The 22,769-nt window shown below is 42.9% G+C and overlaps 1 protein-coding gene across 6 annotated transcripts in view; it reads left to right on the forward strand.

Moving 5' to 3' along the window:
• LOC117512625 (IQ motif and SEC7 domain-containing protein 1-like) overlaps positions 1 to 22,769 on the forward strand; it is a 364,856-nt gene that overhangs the window by 194,540 nt on the left and 147,547 nt on the right. The window contains exon 1 of one of the 6 annotated variants that reach the window (XM_034172772.1): positions 1,140 to 2,068. The exons of 4 other annotated variants lie outside the window; for them this stretch is intronic. In XM_034172772.1, the coding sequence (XP_034028663.1) occupies positions 1,992 to 2,068 (77 nt within the window). In that variant the 5' untranslated portion in view covers positions 1,140 to 1,991. Of the gene's footprint in view, positions 1 to 1,139; positions 2,069 to 21,984; positions 22,077 to 22,769 lie in introns of those variants that run through there. One more of the 6 variants, XM_034172773.1, reaches the window with a different exon arrangement.

Genomic DNA, 22,769 nt, shown 5'->3' on the forward strand with positions numbered 1-22,769 from the left:
TAATTTACCGTTTTGTTCCAAATATAAGATGATCCTGATTATAAGAAGACTTCATCTTATTCAAGGCATATTTCTGGAAAACGAATTCACTTTATGGACAGACTTTCATGTCGGTTTTTTTTTTTTTTTTTTGACTGTTTAGTGACATACTTAGGACAATGGGAAGGTTTTCTCACTGTTAAAGATGATCTTTGTGCTCCTGCTATCTTCAAACAATACACTCTCCTATCGTCACCTTCCTAAAATAATGGCCTAAGTAATTTTTTTCCAAAATGTGGTAAATTCCACATGTGGTAAAATCGCTTAAATCTTCAGATGAGGAGATCATGCAGTTCCAACCCAGTTTGGCCTATCTAAAGAGTGTGACTTAGGCCATATTATTTTTGCCCAAGTCAAAAGAGTATATGACTTAGGCAATTTTAGAAGCTTTTCAAAATGGTGACTGCTTCAGGAAATTGAAACTCTTCTCAGGCACTGAAGCTCTTATGTTTTACTTTGTGTTTTCTCAAAAACATGAAAACATGACTTAGGCCATTATTTTAGGAAGGTGACGATATTGTATTTCTTGGTTGCTTGAAAGTTGTTTGACTCCATTCTATTGCATCTATTGGCATGAGTTAAAGTTTGCATCATAACGTCTTCTCAGAGGCGCTGGTCCTGGGAAGCACATTTGGTTCACAGGTTTTAGTGCAACCTGCTGTTGTGGATGTACATGACATATAAAAAGTCTCCACCCTGTATATAACACCCCCCCCCCCTGTTTTTTAGATGTATTTCCTAAGGAAAAAGTATTTTATATTCCAAATAATGCAGAAGTTCATGAATCACTCTAACTAAGCAGTTTTATAAGAAAATTGAGTGTTTTCTGTTATGCCATCGATGAGTACAGTAAGGCTCCATTTCCTCATGCAAAACATCTGATTGCATGAAATGTGTGTTTATTTGCGCAAAGGATGTATATACAGTAAACTTTTGTGGTCAGGCATCATTGCAGCAGCCCAGCCTCACTGAAAACCCACCAATCACAGGCTTTGCTGCTCTGCTCCATTTGAAGCTTCAGTAGTACGGTAGTGTTGCCCGGCAACCAGAATCGGCACATTTCTGGGAGGTCCTGTGTAGATGGCAGCGGCTGAAAGAGAAGATATGGGGGGGGGGGAGAGAGAGAGAGAGAGAGTCGGGGAGAAAGGAGAAAAATATTTAAGAGCAGAGAAGCTTCTGACTCTCGCTGAAGGAAGTGGAAAAGGAAGAGCAGCTGAAAGAGAGCAACAGTAAGATTGTGAGAAAAGAACCAGCGTCTCGTCTCATTAGAAAGTTTGTTCTTGCAGCAGGGGAGGAGATTGAAGATCAGGCTGTAAATGAACCCTGTGCAGGCTGTCAAGAGAATGAGTGAGGTTTGGCAGATTTCTGTCCATCTCTGTGCTCCTGCACATTCCGGTACCTGTGCCCTTTAGACCGGCACTGAGCTTGAACAGGAACCATGCTGTCTCAGAGGATCCTGAGCTGACGCACTGTGTGGAGGGGCCGGCGCAGAGGATGGACTGACTGACCTCAATTGAAGCTCAACACAGATGAAGAGATGAAGCAGCCAACAATATAGAGCTTATTTTAGAAGGTCGCACTCCAACTTGGTCCAAATCCGTCAGAGTGGGTTACGAGCCATTGCTGGCGGAGTTCTTCCTAGACCTACTTTGCAGGGTTAGTGACGACTGAGACAAGTCCTGGAGTGATGTGGCTGATTTGGTCAGAATAAAACTACTCGGGCTCCTGGCTTTTTTTTTTCTTCTCCTCTCTCTTCCCCTCTCTCTTCCCAGTGGCATTGGCAAGTCCACTCAAATTTGGGGCTAAAGCTCCAGAAGAGGTCGGATCTGCCGTCCAAGCCACAGATTCACTGGGAGAATAAACGAGTCGGGACTTGTTCCTCTGATGTCATGGTGCCTGTTGCCACTGCGTGTTCCCACTGTCTTTTTCTCTGAAATGCGACCGTGCCAAGGATGTGGAAGTTTAAAGCTTTTTGTCTGGATTATTGGCACGTGCTGTGTTTGCACCCACACAGCAACTTCTACAAGAGGTATGTTTTAAAGTGCATGGAGTTGGATCTCCTCTTTTCACAGGCATGGCTACTTCTCCAACGTGTCGTAGTTATTAGGGTCCTTTTAGGATGGCTATGTCCGTTTGCAGAAGCGCTCCTGGTGTCGATTGTGTTAGAAATCGGAATCTGGGTGCAGAATTACTTCAAGTGTTGCTGGTTGTTGCAGTGCTCGGCTCTTGCTGATGTGTCGGCTGACTCGGGGAGACATTACTCACGGGTGTGAAAGCTGGCTGAGCCTTTATTGATTTCCAGGAGTCAGTCGGGTTTCTTATGTTATTTTGTGTTAATTAAATTGGAATCTGTGTCTGCTCAGCATTGGTAGATCTGAAAAGAAAAAGATAAGCAGCTGAATTAATTTGTTTCTGAGCCACTGCATCCTCTCCTGCTCACCGTTCACTGAGTGCATAGAAGGTGCTTGGAGCTTTGGAGCCCCTATTGATATTTGCAAATTGATCACATTTCCCTTGAAGGAGTTTTAGTCAGAAATGCAGTTTTGCAATATGTTAGAATAGGTACACACAGTCTGTGTAAATTCCACAACCCATCGCCCTTCTGCAGTGCCAGACACTATCGGATAGTGTTAAAGTGTCAAGGTATTAAAATTGAAGTTACTCCTGAATGTGTGTGGAAGGGTCCTTGAGCAAAATGCTGAGCTTTCAACATTAGACTCTTCTCAAGGATGTAGAAAGAGGGTTCCCCAAGTTCCCTCCCTGCATGAAAGACTGTTTTCAAACTGTTGTTCTCGAATTGGCATTCCAACCTGGTATAGAGCGTGATACTGGTATAGTCCATAGTCTGTTTTGTTCTTGTCATTGTTGCAAGTGGAAAAGGTGGATGATTTCAAACTTTAGATAGCATATGTAACATCACTGTGTGTGGCTGTTGCTTTCACAGTCAGGAGTGGTGGAGTTTTCTATTGTCTTCTCAATGAAAACAGTGGGACATCTGGTTTACTGTCTGCCACATGCTGGTATTATGTGAATGTGGTATCAGAAGCAGACTGTATGTCGACTGGACAAAAGTCTACATGACGCCACCTATAGGTTTTCTATAGAGACCTAGAAGAGCTGTTTTGAAGCCCCCAAAAATTGCTGCTCTGGGTGTCACCATGTTGTCAGTGATTGTGGATTAACTGGACTAAGGTCACCAAGCTACCGATAGCTGCTAAAAGTGCTAACCCCTGTAGCATACAAAACTATGCATCCATCCAACCAACCATCCGTTTTCTTCCGCTTTAACCGGAGTCGGGTCGTGGGGGCAGCAGCTCAAGCAAAGCCACCCAGACCTCCCGATCCACACACACCTTCCCCAACTCTCTGGGGGAACCCCAAGGCATTCCAAAGCCAGCCAAGAGACGTAGTCCCTCCAGCGTGTCCTGGGTCTTCCCCAGGGCCTCCTCCCAATGGGACATGCCCAGAACACCTCTCCAGCGAGGCGTCCAGGGGGCATCTGGAAAAGATGCCCAAGCCACCTCAGCTGGCTCCTTTCGAAGTAGAGGAGCAGCGGCTGGACTCCGAGCTCCTCCCGAGTGACCGAGCTCCTCACCCTATCTCTAACGGAGCACCCAGCCACCCTGCGGAGGAAACTCATCTCGGCTGCTTGTACTCACAGTCTCATTCTTTCGGTCATGAACCAAATGTCATGACCATAGGTGAGGGTCGGAACGTAGATCGATTGATAAATTGAGAGCTTTGACCCCCTTCTCAGCTCTCTCTTCACCACGACGATCTGATACAGTGACCGCATCACTGCAGACGCTGCACCGATCTGTCTGTCGATCTCACACTCCATTTGTCCCTCGCTCGTGAACAAGACCCCGAGATACTTAAACTCCTCCACTTGAGGCAAGGACACTCCACCAACCTGAAGAGGGAAAGGCACCTTTTTCTGGTTGAGAACCATGGCCTCGGATTTGGAGGTACTGATTTTCATCCCGGACGCTTCACACTCGGCTGCAAACCACCCCAGTGCACTCTGAAGAAACAACAGAGATGAAATTCTATACCCTGGCTGTGCCTAGAAATTCTGCCCATAAAGGTAATGAACAGAACCGGTGACAAAGGGCAGCCCTGGCGGAGGCCAGCGTGCACTGAAAACAGGTTTGTCTTACTACCGGCAATGCGAACCAAGCTCCTGCTGTGGTTGTACAGGGACTGGATAGCCCTTAGCAAAGTAACCCGGACCCCGTACTCCTGGAGCACCCCCCACAGGGTGCCCTGAGGGACACAGTTGAACGCCTTCTCCAGATCCACAAAGCACATGTGGACTGGTTGGGCGAACTCCCATAAACCCTCGAGCACCCGATGGAGGGTGTAGAGCTGGTCCAGTGTGCCGCAACCAGGACGAAAACCACACTGCTCCTGCTGAATCAGAGGTTCGACTATGGGTCGAATTCTCCTCTCCAGTACTCTGGAATAGACCTTACCGGGGAGGCTGAGGAGTGTGATCCCCCTATAGTTGGAAGACACCCTCCAGTCCTCCTTCTTAAACAGAGGGACCACCACCCTGGTCTGCCAATCCAGAGGCACTGTCCCGCACCGTAGACAGTGCCGGTGGAGAGCTGCTTCCGCCTCCTGAGGTGTCGGACGGTTTGCCAGAATTTCTTCGAGGCCACCTGATAGTCCTCCTTCATGGCCTCCCCGAACTCTTCCCAGACCTGAGTTTTTGCCTTTGCGACCGCACAGGCTGCAGCACGCTTGGCCTGTCGGTACCCTTCAGCTGCCTCTGGGGTCCCACTTACCAACAAAGACAAGTAGGACTGCTTCTTCAGCTTGACAGCATCCCTTACTTCCGGCGTCCACTACCGGATTCGGGGATTGCTGACGGGACAGGCACCAGAGACCTTGTGACGACAGCTACGAGCGGCTGCATTGACAATGGAGGTGGAGAACATGGTCCACTCGGACTCCATGTCTCCAACCTCCCCCGGGATCTGGGAGAAGCTCTCCCGGAGGTGGGAGTTGAAGACCTCGCTGACACAGGGTTCCGCCAGTCGTTCCCAGCCGACCCTCACAATATGTTTGGGCCGGCGAGGGCTGACAGGCTTCCTCCCCTCCCAGCGGACCCAACTCACCACCAGGTGGTAATCGATCGACAGCTCAGCCCCTGTCTTCACCCGAGTGTCCAAGACACATGGCCGAAGGTCAGATGATACAACTACAAAGTCGATCATCGACCTCCGGCTCAGGGTGTCCTGGTGCCACGTGGACTTATGGACATGCTTGTGCTCGAACGTGGTGTTTGTGATGGACAAACTGTAACTAGCACAGAAGTCCAACAACTGAACACCACTCGGGTTCAGATTGGGGAGGCCGTGCTTCCTGATCACCCCCTTCTAGGTCTCACTGTCACCGCCCACGTGGGCATTGAAATCCCCCAGGAGAACAGTGGAGTCCCCAGTCTGAACACTATCTAGTACCCCTCCCAGGGACTCCAGGAAGGTTGGGTACTCTGCACTGCCAATCGGCCGTAGGCTGAGACAACAGTGAGAGACCTGTCCCCGACCTGAAAGCGTAGGGACGTGACCCTCTCGTTCACCGTGGTGAACTCCAACACATGGGACTGAGCTGGGGAGGAATAAGCAATGCTACCCCAGCTCTCCGCCTCTCCACGTGGGCAACGCCAGAAAAGTGGAGCGTCCAGGCCCTCTCCAGGGGTTGGGTACCAGAGCCCAAGTTGTGCATGGAAGTGAGCTCGACTATCTCTAATCTCAACCTCCTGCACAAACTCAGGCTCCTTCCCCCCGAGCAAGGTGACTTTCCACGTCCCAACAGCCAGGGGCTGTGAGCGCAGACTGGGCCGCCGTGCCACCCGCCCTCGACTGCCACCCAATCCTCTCTGCACCCAACCCCTATCGCCCCCTCTGCAGGTGGTGAACCCACAGGAGGGTGGGCCCACATCGCTTTTCAGGCTTAGCTGACCACCAGGCATTCGCGCGTGAGCCCCAACCCCAGGCCTGGCTCCACGGTGGGTCCCCGGCTCCGCCATACCAGACGACGTCTCGGTCCTTTGATTTTGAACTGGTCATGGGAGCTTCTGAACTGCCCTTAGTCTGACCCGTCGCCTAGGACCTGTTTGCCTTAGGAGACCCTACCAGGGGCACAAAGCTCCCGACAACATAGCTCCTAGGATCATCTGGGTACACAAACTCCCCCACCACGATAAGGTGGCAGTTCGAGGGGGAGCATACAAAACTAAGAAGATGAAAAGTATCCTCAACTGAAACACTGGAGCACAGATTTCTTAGATGATATGTTACAACAATTAACCACGCAGTAATTCATATTATTACAGATACTTGTAATACAATGTTCAGAAAGGACAGGTGCTGTCCTCCGAATAGCTAGCAGCCACAGCTAGCAAAATGTGTTCCATCTAAGCTCTGAGCTTGTCTCAGCAGAACCACTCTAGCTGGCACTAAAATTGACTAGGCACTTAATTATGTATAACTTAATGGCTTAAAATGTCTTAAACTCATGAGTTATAAAAAATAAAATAAAAGAATAAATCACCCCCTACCACTGTACAGTTGTCATGGAGGGGGGAACTAGCTTTACAGACCAAAAATGTTTTTGTATGAAGCTGTGAGCATGTTTATCTCTGCCCTAAACTAGAGCACTAACTAGAGCACAATAGGTGCTAATTAGAGCTATTGTTTAGTCACTAGCCTGTAGCAGTCGGCCTCTCGGTAGGAGGGGTCTGGTTAGGTTAAAAACTCCAGCTTTTGTTGGCTTCTGGTTTATTCTTCTCTACAAGAGTCAAGACAGAAGTCAGACTACCAGAGCAAGAATTTTAGCTGAGGAAGCTTCTGTGATTTGAAGCGAAACGTCCTCACATCAAGCAACCCAGTTCAGTCGAAGATTCAAGCTTCTCTACTCTGCCCTAAAGTTAGATAATTTAACATGGGATTGTGCTCCATTTTGGAGCCAGTCAAGGAACTGTATTTTTTTTTTCTCCTTCTGCTGGATGTGCCTCATTTTGCCAACAGTGGCAATAACCAGGACAGATGTGTAGAATGCCCCATATTTAAGTTATATGCCACCTCTCATGAGCATTTTTTTAAAACCTTAATTTGAACCTACCAAGGTAATCTCACACCCCTGTCCCACCTTGACGATTTTACCAGTGTATGCCAACCGTATTAAAAACACCGGCATTTGTTGGCATATATCTAATAAGTTATGGGTAAGTTTTGTATAACTTACGAGTACTTTGAAGCGTGCTGATATATGTGATAATAATGCGAGTACGTCAAAAAAAATTGGACATGCACAATATTTTGATGTATACCAGCATATGACTGATACGTGTTGCATATGCAGAGCAAAAATTGTAGGTAAATTATACGATTGTTGACACGTGTTTCTTGTAAGTTATTCATAAGTCGAAATATGTCCATTGATGCTGTCCATTGATTGGCTGAAAGCTGCAGTCATACGAACAGTTCAGACTGTTTCAAATATTAAAACCATTCCGAGTAAATATAAAGTCTTAATCTTACCTGTTCATTTCAGTCGGATTCATCATCACAGCCTGACGAAAACCTATCCACATAAAAAGACCTGATTTTGGAAAACAACGCCTGAAAATACTTTAATTCCTTGTCGTGGGTGAAGAAACCTAGTGTTGTAGAAGTTCCTCTGTGGTTTGTCTCTCAGCCTGAACCAGAGAACGCCATTGCTTTGTGCCAGAAGAAAATGTACTTATTTTAAAAGTTGACAGAGTCACAGTGCCTCCTACATTCATGTCAGCGTATATTACAGACATCAGTTGATTCTTCAGCAGTCTGCCTGTGATGAAACTAAATCCCATGATCCAAAAAAGAAGGGAAGAGGCCGCATGACAGCATACGTGCGCTTGATAACATGCTCGTCAATATTTGTGTGCACCGCCTGCCAAACAAATGGGTTCTACCGGCGTTGGATATGCAAACCAACCCGGACTTAACCATTTCAACCCATATCATACCATACCATCGTCTTCCGCTGGCTAAATCGTCAAGGTTGTGACAAGGCCCTCAGATCAATAATGCTCTGTTTTATTCTAGTAAACTGCCTCTGGGTCTGCAGGTGGTCTTCCACTTGTAAAGTCTCCTGCATGAATTGTGGAGAAAATTAGCATTCCAGTCACTGCAGAAACATTCTTCTGCAACATCTTTTGCTGCCTTTCACAACACCGATTTGCTGCACTACACAGCCCATGTGTAGTCATGTCCATAAGTAATTGGACACTGACAATTTTTTTGTGATTCTCTTCCCCCCCCATACACCACCACAGTGTAGTTGAAATGAAACCATCAGGATGTGCTCATTGTGTCAACTTTCTGCTTTAATTCAAGGGTGTTAAACAGAAATATCACATTAACCATTTAGGAATTATTGCCATTTTATACACAGTACCTCTATTTTCTAGTTGTAAGTAATCGAACAAACTAAATACTGTTGAAGGATAATGTTTAATATAGAACATCACTTTCCTGTCATCATCTGAAAATTCAGTTCAAATTTGCCAGAAAGCACATGGGTGAGTCAAGCCTAGATTTGATCTGATTTCTTGTATGAAATTATTTCTCTGTTCCACTCCAACATGAAGCTGTGTCAGATGGTGTAATAAACAAATGTTGCAAATGTTACACTATGCACAGTGTGTCACAAGCCTGTTTAACTCCTTGAGAGTTGTCCTGGGTGTCTTGGTGGCTTCCTTCACAAGTGTTTTTCTTGCACGGTCACTCAGTTTATCCATCCCATGCAGATGGATAAAGCACTTTCTCTCTCTCACACACACACACACACACGCACACTCTCGCATACTGACGTCAGTGCACTCCCATGCTCCCATGGGTAAGGTCTAACCTTACCAACCCCATTAAGAATACAAAGTAAGAAAACAAAGCCATTTATCTGTTCCTAGTTTAACATCATCTCCAAATACTGCAAAGTGTTTTTGAAGATCGCATATAATAAAATATGGAAACACTTCATCTTAGGGTCATATGTCAATTAAAATTGACAAAGGTTTGGGAATGGATGCTGTAGAACATGCAGTTTTTATTTCACAGTGACTGATCTAATGAAGTCCAAATGATATTTAGTGATCTGGAAATGTTTATGTTTGCAGTCACTCTTGACTTGTCAAAAGAAAACTGGTGATAAAAGTGATATTGCCTATGAAAAATAATATAGTTAGTTTATCCAAATGGAGAGACTATGCTTTCAAATGGCAATAATTCCTTAATAGTTAATGATATTTTTTTTATTAAACCCGTTGAACTAACACTGAAAATCGACACTACATGCAGATCTTGATTATTTCAATTCCGTTTCCATTGTGGTGGCGTACATATTGCAGGCCTATGAAGAACAATAAGTCCTACACAGACCATGTGCTCCACTGTTCCTGTGCTTATTCCTGGATTCTTTATTTCTGCTACACCTGTTAGACCTTGCTGGTATTGTTAGTAGAGATCTTAAACATCAGTCATGCTGATGTTTGATTAAATGAAAATGTAAGACTGATCCAACATCTTTGAAACTCCTGCACATGCCGAGTTTCACATCTCTACACGTAAGCCCACAGTTTGTCATAAGCATTAGTATTCTGAAGGAGAGACGATGGCTGCAAATCATTAATAATGCATCACCATTTTAGCAGGCAACACTTCTTTGAGTGTAGGCCTGTGGGATTCCCCCCATCTCTAGATGAAACCCCAATACCATATGAAGTAAACTGCAATTAATGCATTTTGATTCATGCAGTTATATGTAATTTCATGTGATTTTAAAAGTGTTGTATGGCTGCTGGTACCATTATTTGTGTCACATTTATGATTACTGTATTTTCAAAATCATGTCACACCTGAGTCGCATCTGTCCAAAATTTTCTCATGAAGAGGAGAAAAACATGCGAGTCACATTAGTATAAGTTGCATTCATTTTTGAAATGTAGTGCTACTGCTTCATGCAAAATTAATTTAATCTGCACATTATTGATAAAACAAACACTGTGTTAGCGAGCAGAAGCTAACAGCCTAATGTAATAGTACAAGGTACCAGGAACTCCAGAGTAAACTGGCTACTTGTCACCACTGAATAGATAGACACATCTGTTAAACATGCACACGTTTACCCCACTAAATATAATTAAACCTTTGAAAAGTCCTGTACATTCTTAAACATTGTAGTTAGCATTACATTAGCATAGCTCTCCTCATCATTGCTGTTCTGGCTGTCCCACAAAGTGTGAACAAGTGGTGTGCAGAGTAGTAGGACGGTTATATTTACTCTCTTTATTCAGGGGTGTGACTGTTCAGTTTGAGAGCATGATTTGTTAATTAATGATGTATTGCCACCACCTTCTGTTCCAGAGCGTGGCTTACGCAGTACCTTTTTAAGATCAGTTTACATGGAAAATGGTCATATACGAGGGCTGTCCATAAAGTATAGGTCCTTTTTATTTTTTTCAAAAACTATATGGATTTCATTCATATGTTTTTACGTCAGACATGCATGAACCCTCGTGCGCATGCGTGAGTTTTTCCACGCCTGTCGGTGACGTCATTCGCCTGTGAGCACTCCTTGTGGGAGGAGTCGTCCAGCCCCTCGTCGGAATTCCTTTGTCTGAGAAGTTGCTGAGAGACTGGCGCTTTGTTTGATCAAAATTTTTTCTAAACCTGTGAGACACATCGAAGTGGACATGGTTCGAAAAATTAAGCTGGTTTTCAGTGAAAATTTTAACGGCTGATGAGAGATTTTGAGGTGACACTGTCACTTTAAGGACTTCCCACGGTGCGAGACGTCGCGCTGCGCTCTCAGGCGGCGTCATCAGCCTGTTTCAAGCTGAAAACCTCCACATTTCAGGCTCTATTGATCCAGGACGTCGTGAGAGAACAGAGAAGTTTCAGAAGAAGTCGGTTTCAGCATTTTATCCGGATATTCCACTGTTAAAGGAGATTTTTTAATGAAAGACGTGCGGACGGGTCCGCGCGTCGGGACGCAGCCGGCGCGGAGCGGCGGCACAGGAAAAACACCTCCGTGTTGATAACCATTTGTAAAATCCAGGCGGCTTTTGATGGCTTTCAGTGAAGTGAGTATATGAGAAATTGTTTAACAGCTGGACATGTTCCAACTTGTCCTTAACCCTTCCAACGGAGGTGTTTTTCCTGTGGCGGAGCGTCGCGGCCTATACTAAAGGACCTATACTTTATGGACAGACCTCGTATGTGCAGACACCTCTTTTATTGGTGGACAGAGGTGTTTGTTGCTTTATATGTCTTTGCAGGAGAAAAAAGGTCCAGGTCTTTAGGGTTTCTGTGCTTTCCGTCTTCCTGTGTGACTTAGATGCTAACCAGTGACTTAAGAAAATGACAAAATATCCTTGGTTCCATGTGTTTTCTGAGGATTCTTCTGTACTGCTGGAATGACTTTTTTCAAAAGAATGGTTGCTTAGAAAGACTCAAATGAGGAGTATTAATTGCATTATAATGGAACATCAGTGATAACATTTTTCGCGCCAGGTGCCGTGTTTCACTGAACATGATGTAGTATGCAGGTGCCTCAGTTTTGAGAACCCCAGCTACTAGACAAACTCAAGGGAAGGCACACATTTCACCTGGCTGCGACCGACAGATTACTACTCTTGAAAGGTTGGGGTAGACCAGTTGTCTCCTTTGCTGGTTGCCATCTAGGACCCAGGGAAGCTCTGTAGTGTGATAGCTGCTGTGATAAACAGCGCCAGCACATTCTTGTAGGCCTGAAACTTCACCTGACTTCTGATTCATGACTTAACCTGCAGCATAATTCACAATGTGGCTAATAATTCAATGCAGGTGGATCCACGTGCTGGATTGGATGATTTCTGTAGCGGATGTGGGACGGACTCTGCTGTAGGAACAAATCCAACGAGTGGCTTGATTCTCAGACTGTGGTCACCAATCCATCTCATGGAGATCAGCTGTCCTACAAGTCATCCGCCTTATGTGTTCTACCCACAGCTAATGAGTTCAGGTCAGATGTGTTCAGTCAGACAAGACCTGCCAGACCCCCAAACCTAACTAATCAGGTATGGGTCAAGCAGGAAATGTCAGAAAATGTGCAGTGCAAATGATCTCCAGGAGCAGAAGCAGTGGCTGCTTCCATGGGCTGTCTTCCAGCATATCTGAAAAAGTAAATGAGCCTAAAAAAGAACCTGGATAAGTGTGGTGTATGAGCAGCTCATGTCACATCACAGAAATGTGAAAACCACTCCACACATTTGTGTGGTTTGTAGTCTTACCATTAATTCATCATCTGTCTGTCACAATCATCCACATTTTGTAAACTGGGGCCATTACTGGGCTATTATGAAGGAGTGCCCTTTGAAAAATTCACAGTATGCTGAAGACCCACTTGCGCACGTTGAAATATTAATCGCATAGTTGAGTAGTAAGTACGTTTGTCAACGTGGCCGACAGTTTTTCAGGTCATGGTGATGGAGTGCTTTCCTAAATCTGGATGATGTTGCATTCAATCCGATGGCTTCATTACTTCATCAAATCAAATCAATTTTATTTATATAGCGCCAAATCACAACAAACAGTTGCCCCAAGGCGCTTCATATTGCAAGGCAAAGCCATACAATAATTACAGAAAAACCCCAACTGTCAAAACGACCCCCTGTGAGCAAGCACTTGGCGACAGTGGGAAGGGAAAAACTCCCTTTTAACAGGAAGAAACCTCCAGCAGAACCAGGCTCAGGGAGGGGCAGTCTTCTGCTGGCACTGGTTGGGGCTGAGGGAGAGAACCAAGAAAAAGACATGCTGTGGAGGGGAGCAGAGATCAATCACTAACGATTAAATGCAGAGTGGTGCATACAGAGCAAAAAGAGAAAGAAACAGTGCATCATGGGAACCCCCCAGCAGCATAACTAAGGGATGGTTCAGGGTCACCTGATCCAGCCCTAACTATAAGCTTTAGCAAAAAGGAAAGTTTTAAGCCTAATCTTAAAAGTAGAGAGGGTGTCTGTCTCCCTGATCCGAATTGGGAGCTGGTTCCACAGGAGAGGAGCCTGAAAGCTGAAGGCTCTGCCTCCCATTCTACTCTTACAAACCCTAGGAACTACAAGTAAGCCTGCAGTCTGAGAGTGAAGCGCTCTATTGGGGTGATATGGTACTATGAGGTCCCTAAGATAAGATGGGACCTGATTATTCAAAACCTTATAAGTAAGAAGAAGAATTTTAAATTCTATTCTAGAATTAACAGGAAGCCAATGAAGAGAGGCCAATATGGGTGAGATATGCTCTCTCCTTCTAGTCCCTGTCAGTACTCTAGCTGCAGCATTTTGAATTAACTGAAGGCTTTTCAGGGAACTTTTAGGACAACCTGATAATAATGAATTACAATAGTCCAGCCTAGAGGAAATAAATGCATGAATTAGTTTTTCAGCATCACTCTGAGACAAGACCTTTCTAATTTTAGAGATATTGCGCAAATGCAAAAAAGCAGTCCTACATATTTGTTTAATATGCGCATTGAATGACATATCCTGATGAAAAATGACTCCAAGATTTCTCACAGTATTACTAGAGGTCAGGGTAATGTCATCCAGAGTAAGGATCTGGTTAGACACCATGTTTCTAAGATTTGTGAGGCCAAGTACAATAACTTCAGTTTTATCTGAGTTTAAAAGCAGGAAATTAGAGGTCATCCATGTCTTTATGTCTGTAAGACAATCCTGCAGTTTAGCTAATTGGTGTGTGTCCTCTGGCTTCATGGATAGATAAAGCTGAGTATCATCTGCGTAACAATGAAAATTTAAGCAGTGCTGTCAATCAATCAATCAATCAATCAATTTTTTTATATAGCGCCAAATCACAACAAACAGTTGCCCCAAGGCACTTTATATTGTAAGGCAAGGCCATACAATAATTATGTAAAACCCCAACGGTCAAAACGACCCCCTGTGAGCAAGCACTTGGCTACAGTGGGAAGGAAAAACTCCCTTTTAACAGGAAGAAACCTCCAGCAGAACCAGGCTCAGGGAGGGGCAGTCTTCTGCTGGGACTGGTTGGGGCTGAGGGAGAGAACTAGGAAAAAGACATGCTGTGGAGGGGAGCAGAGATTGATCACTAATGATTAAATGCAGAGTGGTGCATACAGAGCAAAAAGAGAAACAGTGCATCATGGGAACCCCCCAGCAGTCTACGTCTATAGCAGCATAACTAAGGGATGGTTCAGGGTCACCTGATCCAGCCCTAACTATAAGCTTTAGCAAAAAGGAAAGTTTTAAGCCTAATCTTAAAAGTAGAGAGGGTGTCTGTCTCCCTGATCTGAATTGGGAGCTGGTTCCACAGGAGAGGAGCCTGAAAGCTGAAGGCTCTGCCTCCCATTCTACTCTTACAAATCCTAGGAACTACAAGTAAGCCTGCAGTCTGAGAGTGAAGCGCTCTATTGGGGTGATATGGTACTACGAGGTCCCTAAGATAAGATGGGACCTGATTATTCAAAACCTTATAAGTAAGAAGAAGAATTTTAAATTCTATTCTAGAATTAACAGGAAGCCAATGAAGAGAGGCCAATATGGGTGAGATATGCTCTCTCCTTCTAGTCCCCGTCAGTACTCTAGCTGCAGCATTTTGAATTAACTGAAGGCTTTTTAGGGAACTTTTAGGACAACCTGATAATAATGAATTACAATAGTCCAGCCTAGAGGAAATAAATGCATGAATTAGTTTTTCAGCATCACTCTGAGACAAGACCTTTCTGATTTTAGAGATATTGCGTAAATGCAAAAAAGCAGTCCTACATATTTGTTTAATATGCGCTTTGAATGACATATCCTGATCAAAAATGACTCCAAGATTTCTCACAGTATTACTAGAGGTCAGGGTAATGCCATCCAGAGTAAGGATCTGGTTAGACACCATGTTTCTAAGATTTGTGGGGCCAAGTACAATAACTTCAGTTTTATCTGAGTTTAAAAGCAGGAAATTAGAGGTCATCCATGTCTTTATGCCTGTAAGACAATCCTGCAGTTTAGCTAATTGGTGTGTGTCCTCTGGCTTCATGGATAGATAAAGCTGGGTATCATCTGCGTAACAATGAAAATTTAAGCAATACCGTCTAATAATACTGCCTAAGGGAAGCATGTATAAAGTGAATAAAATTGGTCCTAGCACAGAACCTTGTGGAACTCCATAATTAACTTTAGTCTGTGAAGAAGATTCCCCATTCACATGAACAAATTGTAATCTATTAGACAAATATGATTCAAACCACCGCAGCGCAGTGCCTTTAATACCTATGGCATGCTCTAATCTCTGTAATAAAATTTTATGGTCAACAGTATCAAAAGCAGCACTGAGGTCTACCAGAACAAGCACAGAGATGAGTCCACTGTCCGAGGCCATAAGAAGATCATTTGTAACCTTCACTATTGCTGTTTCTGTACTATGATGAATTCTAAAACCTGACTGAAACTCTTCAAATAGACCATTCCTCTGCAGATGATCAGTTAGCTGTTTTACAACTACCCTTTCAAGAATTTTTGAGAGAAAAGGAAGGTTGGAGATTGGCCTATAATTAGCTAAGATAGCTGGGTCAAGTGATGGCTTTTTAAGTAATGGTTTAATTACTGCCACCTTAAAAGCCTGTGGTACATAGCCAACTAACAAAGATAGATTGATCATATTTAAGATCGAAGCATTAAATAATGGTAGGGCTTCCTTGAGCAGCCTGGTAGGAATGGGGTCTAATAGACATGTTGATGGTTTGGATGAAGTAACTAATGAAAATAACTCAGAACAATCTGAGAGAAAGAGTCTAACCAAATACCGGCATCACTGAAAGCAGCCAAAGATAACGATACGTCTTTGGGATGGTTATGAGTAATTTTTTCTCTAATAGTTAAAATTTTGTTAGCAAAGAAAGTCATGAAGTCATTACTAGTTAAAGTTAATGGAATACTCAGCTCAATAGAGCTCTGACTCTTTGTCAGCCTGGCTACAGTGCTGAAAAGAAACCTGGGGTTGTTCTTATTTTCTTCAATTAGTGATGAGTAGAAAGATGTCCTAGCTTTACGGAGGGCTTTTTTATAGAGCAACAGACTCTTTTTCCAGGCTAAGTGAAGATCTTCTAAATTAGTGAGGCGCCATTTCCTCTCCAACTTACGGGTTATCTGCTTTAAGCTACGAGTTTGTGAGTTATACCACGGAGTCAGGCACTTCTGATTTAAAGCTCTCTTTTTTAGAGGAGCTACAGCATCCAAAGTTGTCTTCAGTGAGGATGTAAAACTATTGACGAGATACTCTATCTCACTTACAGAGTTTAGGTAGCTACTCTGCACTGTGTTGGTATATGGCATTAGAGAACATAAAGAAGGAATCATATCCTTAAACCTAGTTACAGCGCTTTCTGAAAGACTTCTAGTGTAATGAAACTTATTCCCCACTGCTGGGTAGTCCATCAGAGTAAATGTAAATGTTATTAAGAAATGATCAGACAGAAGGGAGTTTTCAGGGAATACTGTTAAGTCTTCTATTTCCATACCATAAGTCAGAACAAGATCTAAGATATGATTAAAGTGGTGGGTGGACTCATTTACTTTTTGAGCAAAGCCAATAGAGTCTAATAATAGATTAAATGCAGTGTTGAGGCTGTCATTCTCAGCATCTGTGTGGATGTTAAAATCGCCCACTATAATTATCTTATCTGAGCTAAGCACTAAGTCAGACAAAAGGTCTGAAAATTCACAGAGAAACTCACAGTAACGACCAGGTGGACGATAGATAATAACAAATAAAACTGGTTTTTGGGACTTCCAATTTGGATGGACAAGACTAAGAGTCAAGCTTTCAAATGAATTAAAGCTCTGTCTGGGTTTTTGATTAATTAATAAGCTGGAATGGAAGATTGCTGCTAATCCTCCGCCCCAGCCCGTGCTACGAGCATTCTGACAGTTAGTGTGACTCGGGGGTGTTGACTCATTTAAACTAACATATTCATCCTGCTGTAACCAGGTTTCTGTAAGGCAGAATAAATCAATATGTTGATCAATTATTATATCATTTACCAACAGGGACTTAGAAGAGAGAGACCTAATGTTTAATAGACCACATTTAACTGTTTTAGTCTGTGGTGCAGTTGAAGGTGCTATATTATTTTTTCTTTTTGAATTTTTATGCTTAAATAGATTTTTGCTGGTTGTTGGTGGTCTGGGAGCAGGCACCGTCTCTACGGGGATGGGGTAATGAGGGGATGGCAGGGGGAGAGAAGCTGCAGAGAGGTGTGTAAGACTACAACTCTGCTTCCTGGTCCCAACCCTGGATAGTCACGGTTTGGAGGATTTAAGAAAATTGGCCAGATTTCTAGAAATGAGAGCTGCTCCATCCAAAGTGGGATGGATGCCGTCTCTCCTAACAAGACCAGGTTTTCCCCAGAAGCTTTGCCAATTATCTATGAAGCCCACCTCATTTTTTGGACACCACTCAGACAGCCAGCAATTCAGGGAGAACATGCGGCTAAACATGTCACTCCCGGTCTGATTGGGGAGGGGCCCAGAGAAAACTACAGAGTCCGACATTGTTTTTGCAAAGTTACACACCGATTTAATGTTAATTTTAGTGACCTCCGATTGGCGTAACCGGGTGTCATTACTGCCGACGTGAATTACAATCTTACCAAATTTACGCTTAGCCTTAGCCAGCAGTTTCAAATTTCCTTCAATGTCGCCTGCTCTGGCCCCCGGAAGACAATTGACTATGGTTGCTGGTGTCGCTAACTTCACATTTCGCAAAACAGAGTCGCCAATAACCAGAGTTTGATCCTCGGCGGGTGTGTCGTCGAGTGGGGAAAAACGGTTAGAGATGTGAACGGGTTGGCGGTGTACACGGGGCTTCTGTTTAGGGCTACGCTTCCTCCTCACAGTCACCCAGTCGGCCTGCTTTCCCGGCTGCTCGGGATCTGCCAGGGGGTAACTAACGGCGGCTAAGCTACCTTGGTCCGCACCGACTACAGGGGCCTGGCTAGCTGTAGAATTTTCCACGGTGCGGAGCCGAGTCTCCAATTCGCCCAGCCTGGCCTCCAAAGCTACGAATAAGCTACACTTATTACAAGTACCGTTACTGCTAAAGGAGGCCGAGGAATAACTAAACATTTCACACCCAGAGCAGAAAAGTGCGGGAGAGACAGGAGAAGCCGCCATGCTAAATCGGCTAAGAGCTAGTAGCTACGCTAAGCTAGCGGATTCCTAAAAACACGCAAAGTGAATAATGTGTAAATAATTTAGAGGTGATTCAGCAGAAGGAGTGCTTTAGTTAAGTCACGTAAAGATTACACTGGGAAACAAATCGTAATCTAGATAACTAGATCAATCTAACTGCGCAGATTAAACAGCTAACAGATACAGAAAAACACCGCTGTGCTCCGGAACAGGAAGTGATACAATACCGCAGTGAGAGCCAACCACCAGTAGAGGCATTCAAGGTTGGATTGAAGTCTGTCTAATAATACTGCCTAAGGGAAGCATGTATAAAGTGAATAAAATTGGTCCTAGCACAGAACCTTGTGGAACTCCATAATTAACCTTAGTCTGTGAAGAAGATTTCCCATTTACATGAACAAATTGTAATCTATTAGATAAATATGATTCAAACCACCGCAGCGCAGTGCCTTTAATACCTATGGCATGCTCTAATCTCTGTAATAAAATTTTATGGTCAACAGTATCAAAAGCAGCTCTGAGGTCTAACAGAACAAGCACAGAGATGAGTCCACTGTCTGAGGCCATAAGAAGATCATTTGTAACCTTCACTAATGCTGTTTCTGTACTATGATGAATTCTAAACCCTGACTGAAACTCTTCAAATAGACCATTCCTCTGCAGATGATCAGTTAGCTGTTTTACAACTACCCTTTCAAGAATTTTTGAGAGAAAAGGAAGGTTGGAGATTGGCCTATATTTAGCTAAGATAGCTGGGTCAAGTGATGGCTTTTTAAGTAATGGTTTAATTACTGCCACCTTAAAAGCCTGTGGTACATAGCCAACTAATAAAGACAGATTGATCATATTTAAGATCGAAGCATTAATTAATGGTAGGGCTTCCTTGAGCAGCCTGGTAGGAATGGGGTCTAATAGACATGTTGATGGTTTGGAGGAAGTAACTAATGAAAATAACTCAGACAGAACAATCGGAGAGAAAGAGTCTAACCAAATACCGGCATCACTGAAAGCAGCCAAAGAGAACGATATGTCTTTGGGATGGTTATGAGTAATTTTTTCTCTAATAGTTAAAATTTTATTAGCAAAGAAAGTCATGAAGTCATTACTAGTTAAAGTTAAAGGAATACTTGGCTCAATAGAGCTCTGACTCTTTGTCAGCCTGGCTACAGTGCTGAAAAGAAACCTGGGGTTCTGATTTTCTTCAATTAGTGATGAGTAGTAAGATGTCCTAGCTTTACTTCATCAGTTCTGTTCCAAAGGTCCTGTTAGATATTTAGAACAGATGTTAATTCCTGGGTGTTAATTTGCTCCTCATTCCTCAATTATGTGAATTCTTTGTTGAAATTGAAGAATTCAAGACTCTTCAGTTTTTGTGTCGTGGACAGTGTTGTATAGTAACAAAGTAAAAATACTTCACTACTGTACTTAAGTACGTTTTGGGAGACTTTGTACTTTACTTGAGTTTTTTTAATTCATATACTTTTACTTCACTACATTTCCAATCTTAATTGCATACTTCTACTCCGATACATTTTCTATGCTCCATGCCGTTACTCGTTACAAAAAAAAAACAAAAAAAAAAACACACACACACGAAAAAAGTCATGTTTTCACCCAGAGACACCACTGATTACTAGTGACTGCAATGAAATCAGGCTGATTTGTCATGAGGTATGTCCGGTAGGCTTTTTTGCAGTTGCGCACTTGGGGGGTGTTTGTCAGGAAAATGATCATTTCTCTACTTTTCTGCAGTGCAGCTTTGCTTTGAACCTTGAACCAATCGAAGCAGTGATTCGCAGGTCGAAGCAGTGCTTCGATCTACGATTCGTGGATTGATTGCTTTATTTCGCTTTATCCTAATTTTTCCCCGCTAAAACCCTGAAGAGCATATGTCTGTGAGTAATATTTAATATTTTTATGTTAAACCGACCTCTTATGGTCTTCTGAAACAGTTGATAGATGTATTTTCTAACTTAAAAATGGGACCGATGCTAACGCGTTAGCATGTCTATGGCGTTTTCAGTGTTAAAGTTGAGCATTAAGCTGTTCGCATCAGCATGTTTGTGTTGATTTGTTTTCTGTATAATTAATGGCTCAGCGTTCGTTGTCGTAAAAGAGTCAAATTGTAATTTTTTTAATTTATTTTTATTCATATATTATAGCAGCAACAATAATAGTCTACATAATAGACAATAATAGTCAATAATAGTAGACTAATATTGTTACAATACAATTTTAGAGAAAAAGACAAAACCTAATGAAACAAAACACAACAGAAAAGGTAAAACCATGTAACAATGAAAATAAATAAATACATATAGAAATAAATAACTGTTTCCTGTGAACACCTAGTGAGTGAGTAGCCTACTCTCGTTTAGGTTTTGAAACCTTGTTTCTGAAATGTTTTTGTGTGATGTGCACAATTTTCAGTATTTTGACTAATACTACCAGTCATTTACAAGACTAGATAAACTTTGTAATATTAAGAAAATCAGTCCGTTTTTGATTATTAACATTTACTTGTACTTTTACTTTCAATACTTGAGTACATTTAGTTGTACATTACTTGTCATACTTAAGTACAATAAATACTAGATACTTTAAGACTTTTACTTCAGTAGCATTTCAATCAGTGACTTGAACTTCTACCAAAGTCATTTTTTAATGGGTATCTGTACTTTTACTTAAGTGTGATTTTCCGGTACTTTATACAACACTGGTCGTGGATAGTATAGTTATTTGTGATACCATGAATCTGAAGTAGGAACCTGACATTTAAAGATGCAATATTTTAGGTTTGAAGTTCAATGTATCCATCAATTGCATTTATTTTATTTACATAATACTAAGTGACAAAAACGCTGCTTCAAGGCACTTCACAATGGTAAGGTCTAACCTTACCAACCCCCCTCAGTAAGCATACGGTGACAGTGGTCAGGAAAAACTCCCTCTGGGGTTTTTGAGGAAGAAACCCCAAGCAGACCAGACTCAGAGGGGAAAAAGAACCCATCATGTCAAACTTATGGACCCAGGAAGACTTCTGTTCCAGCGATTGGACGCTTTATAAGTACACTGCTGTGCAAAGATTTTAGGCATACCCAACTTTCCTATGACTTAAAAAAAATAATAATAATAATATTAATGATAAGTAGTAGAAGAAGAAGATCCAAAGTATGTAGTATTTGTAAATAAATATAATCCCATTTCCACAAAAACACACTTTGGTCCATCACCTTTGGGGAGTCTGGATCACAGAGGCACCAGATGAATGAGTGACTGTATTGGACGGCCCAACAAAAAAAAAAAAAAAAGAAAAGAAGGGGTGTCTGCAAAGAAGAGCAAAAGGGGTTGCATGTGTTGCATTGTGGGTGGAGAGCTTTTGTAAAGAGGGATGATTTTCTTCTGCTGTATACATACTGGTCCTTTACCTTACTTGGTCATCAAGCAGCAACTCTCAGCCCAGCACAAACTAGGGCAGGAGAATATCTGGACGGCACAGACAAAGTAATTTTAGCCCAAAAGAATGGATTTTTTCTGTGGCTTTTTTCCTCTTTTTTCTATGGAAAATGAAGGATGTGGGGTGTAATTTGTGGTCTTGAAGGCAGCGAGTGCTCTCTCTGCTTCTTCTGGCTCTTTTAGGAGGAGTTGCTGCAGTTTTTTGTTTTTTGCCACTTTCTATAACTTCCTTTTTTTTGGAGCCATGCACATTTTTTTCAGGCATGTCTGCTGCCTCCGGTGATGTCACCGGCGTGTGGAATGCCATGTGGAAGTACTGCATTTCCAGCCGAACTATAAGGTAGGAAACGTCTGGTGTGGAGCAGCGCTGATGGCCGAGGGCTGCAGTAAAAGTGGTGGTTGTTTTCCGACTAACCGCAGCAGATATTTCTGACGTCTGACTGATCAAATAACATTCTTGCCTATATGCTCAAGCCTGGCGGTTTCCTATCCACAGCCGTGGAAATATGTTATCATTGGCGCACAGTTGAAGAAGGCAGACAGGCAGCGGTGAAGCTACTTTCAAGGTTTCTCTGAATACTCGGCATTAAGAAGGACACAGAAATCTCTTTTAATCCTTATTACAGCTTATCTTTTTCTTACCATAGACACATATGGTAGGAAAATCCTTTGCACACAGTATTTAAATTAGAGAATAATAGATGACATTTTTGTTCTGTAATATGAATAAAAGGTCTGTATGTTTTTCATACAGAGGTGGAATCTGATTCATTTTCATGTTCCTGTTTTTTGTTTCTTTCTTGTGGTGTCGAGGCTGCTTCTAAAACAGAAGGTTCCTGGTTCAAGACCACTGTAATGTGGATTTGTGTCAGGGTGGGTCTCTGGTGTATAATGTGTCAAATCAACATGTGGCTCCATATCCATCTGCTGCGGTGACCATGAGCAAAAAACAAAAGCCAACAGAAATTATTCTAGTTTCGAGACTGTAGTAGTGTAGCACTTGAGATCAGTCTTGCTCCCAGCATGCACTTGT

Source organism: Thalassophryne amazonica, chromosome 6 (assembly GCF_902500255.1).
Source record: "Thalassophryne amazonica chromosome 6, fThaAma1.1, whole genome shotgun sequence".
Lineage (NCBI taxonomy): Eukaryota > Metazoa > Chordata > Actinopteri > Batrachoidiformes > Batrachoididae > Thalassophryne > Thalassophryne amazonica.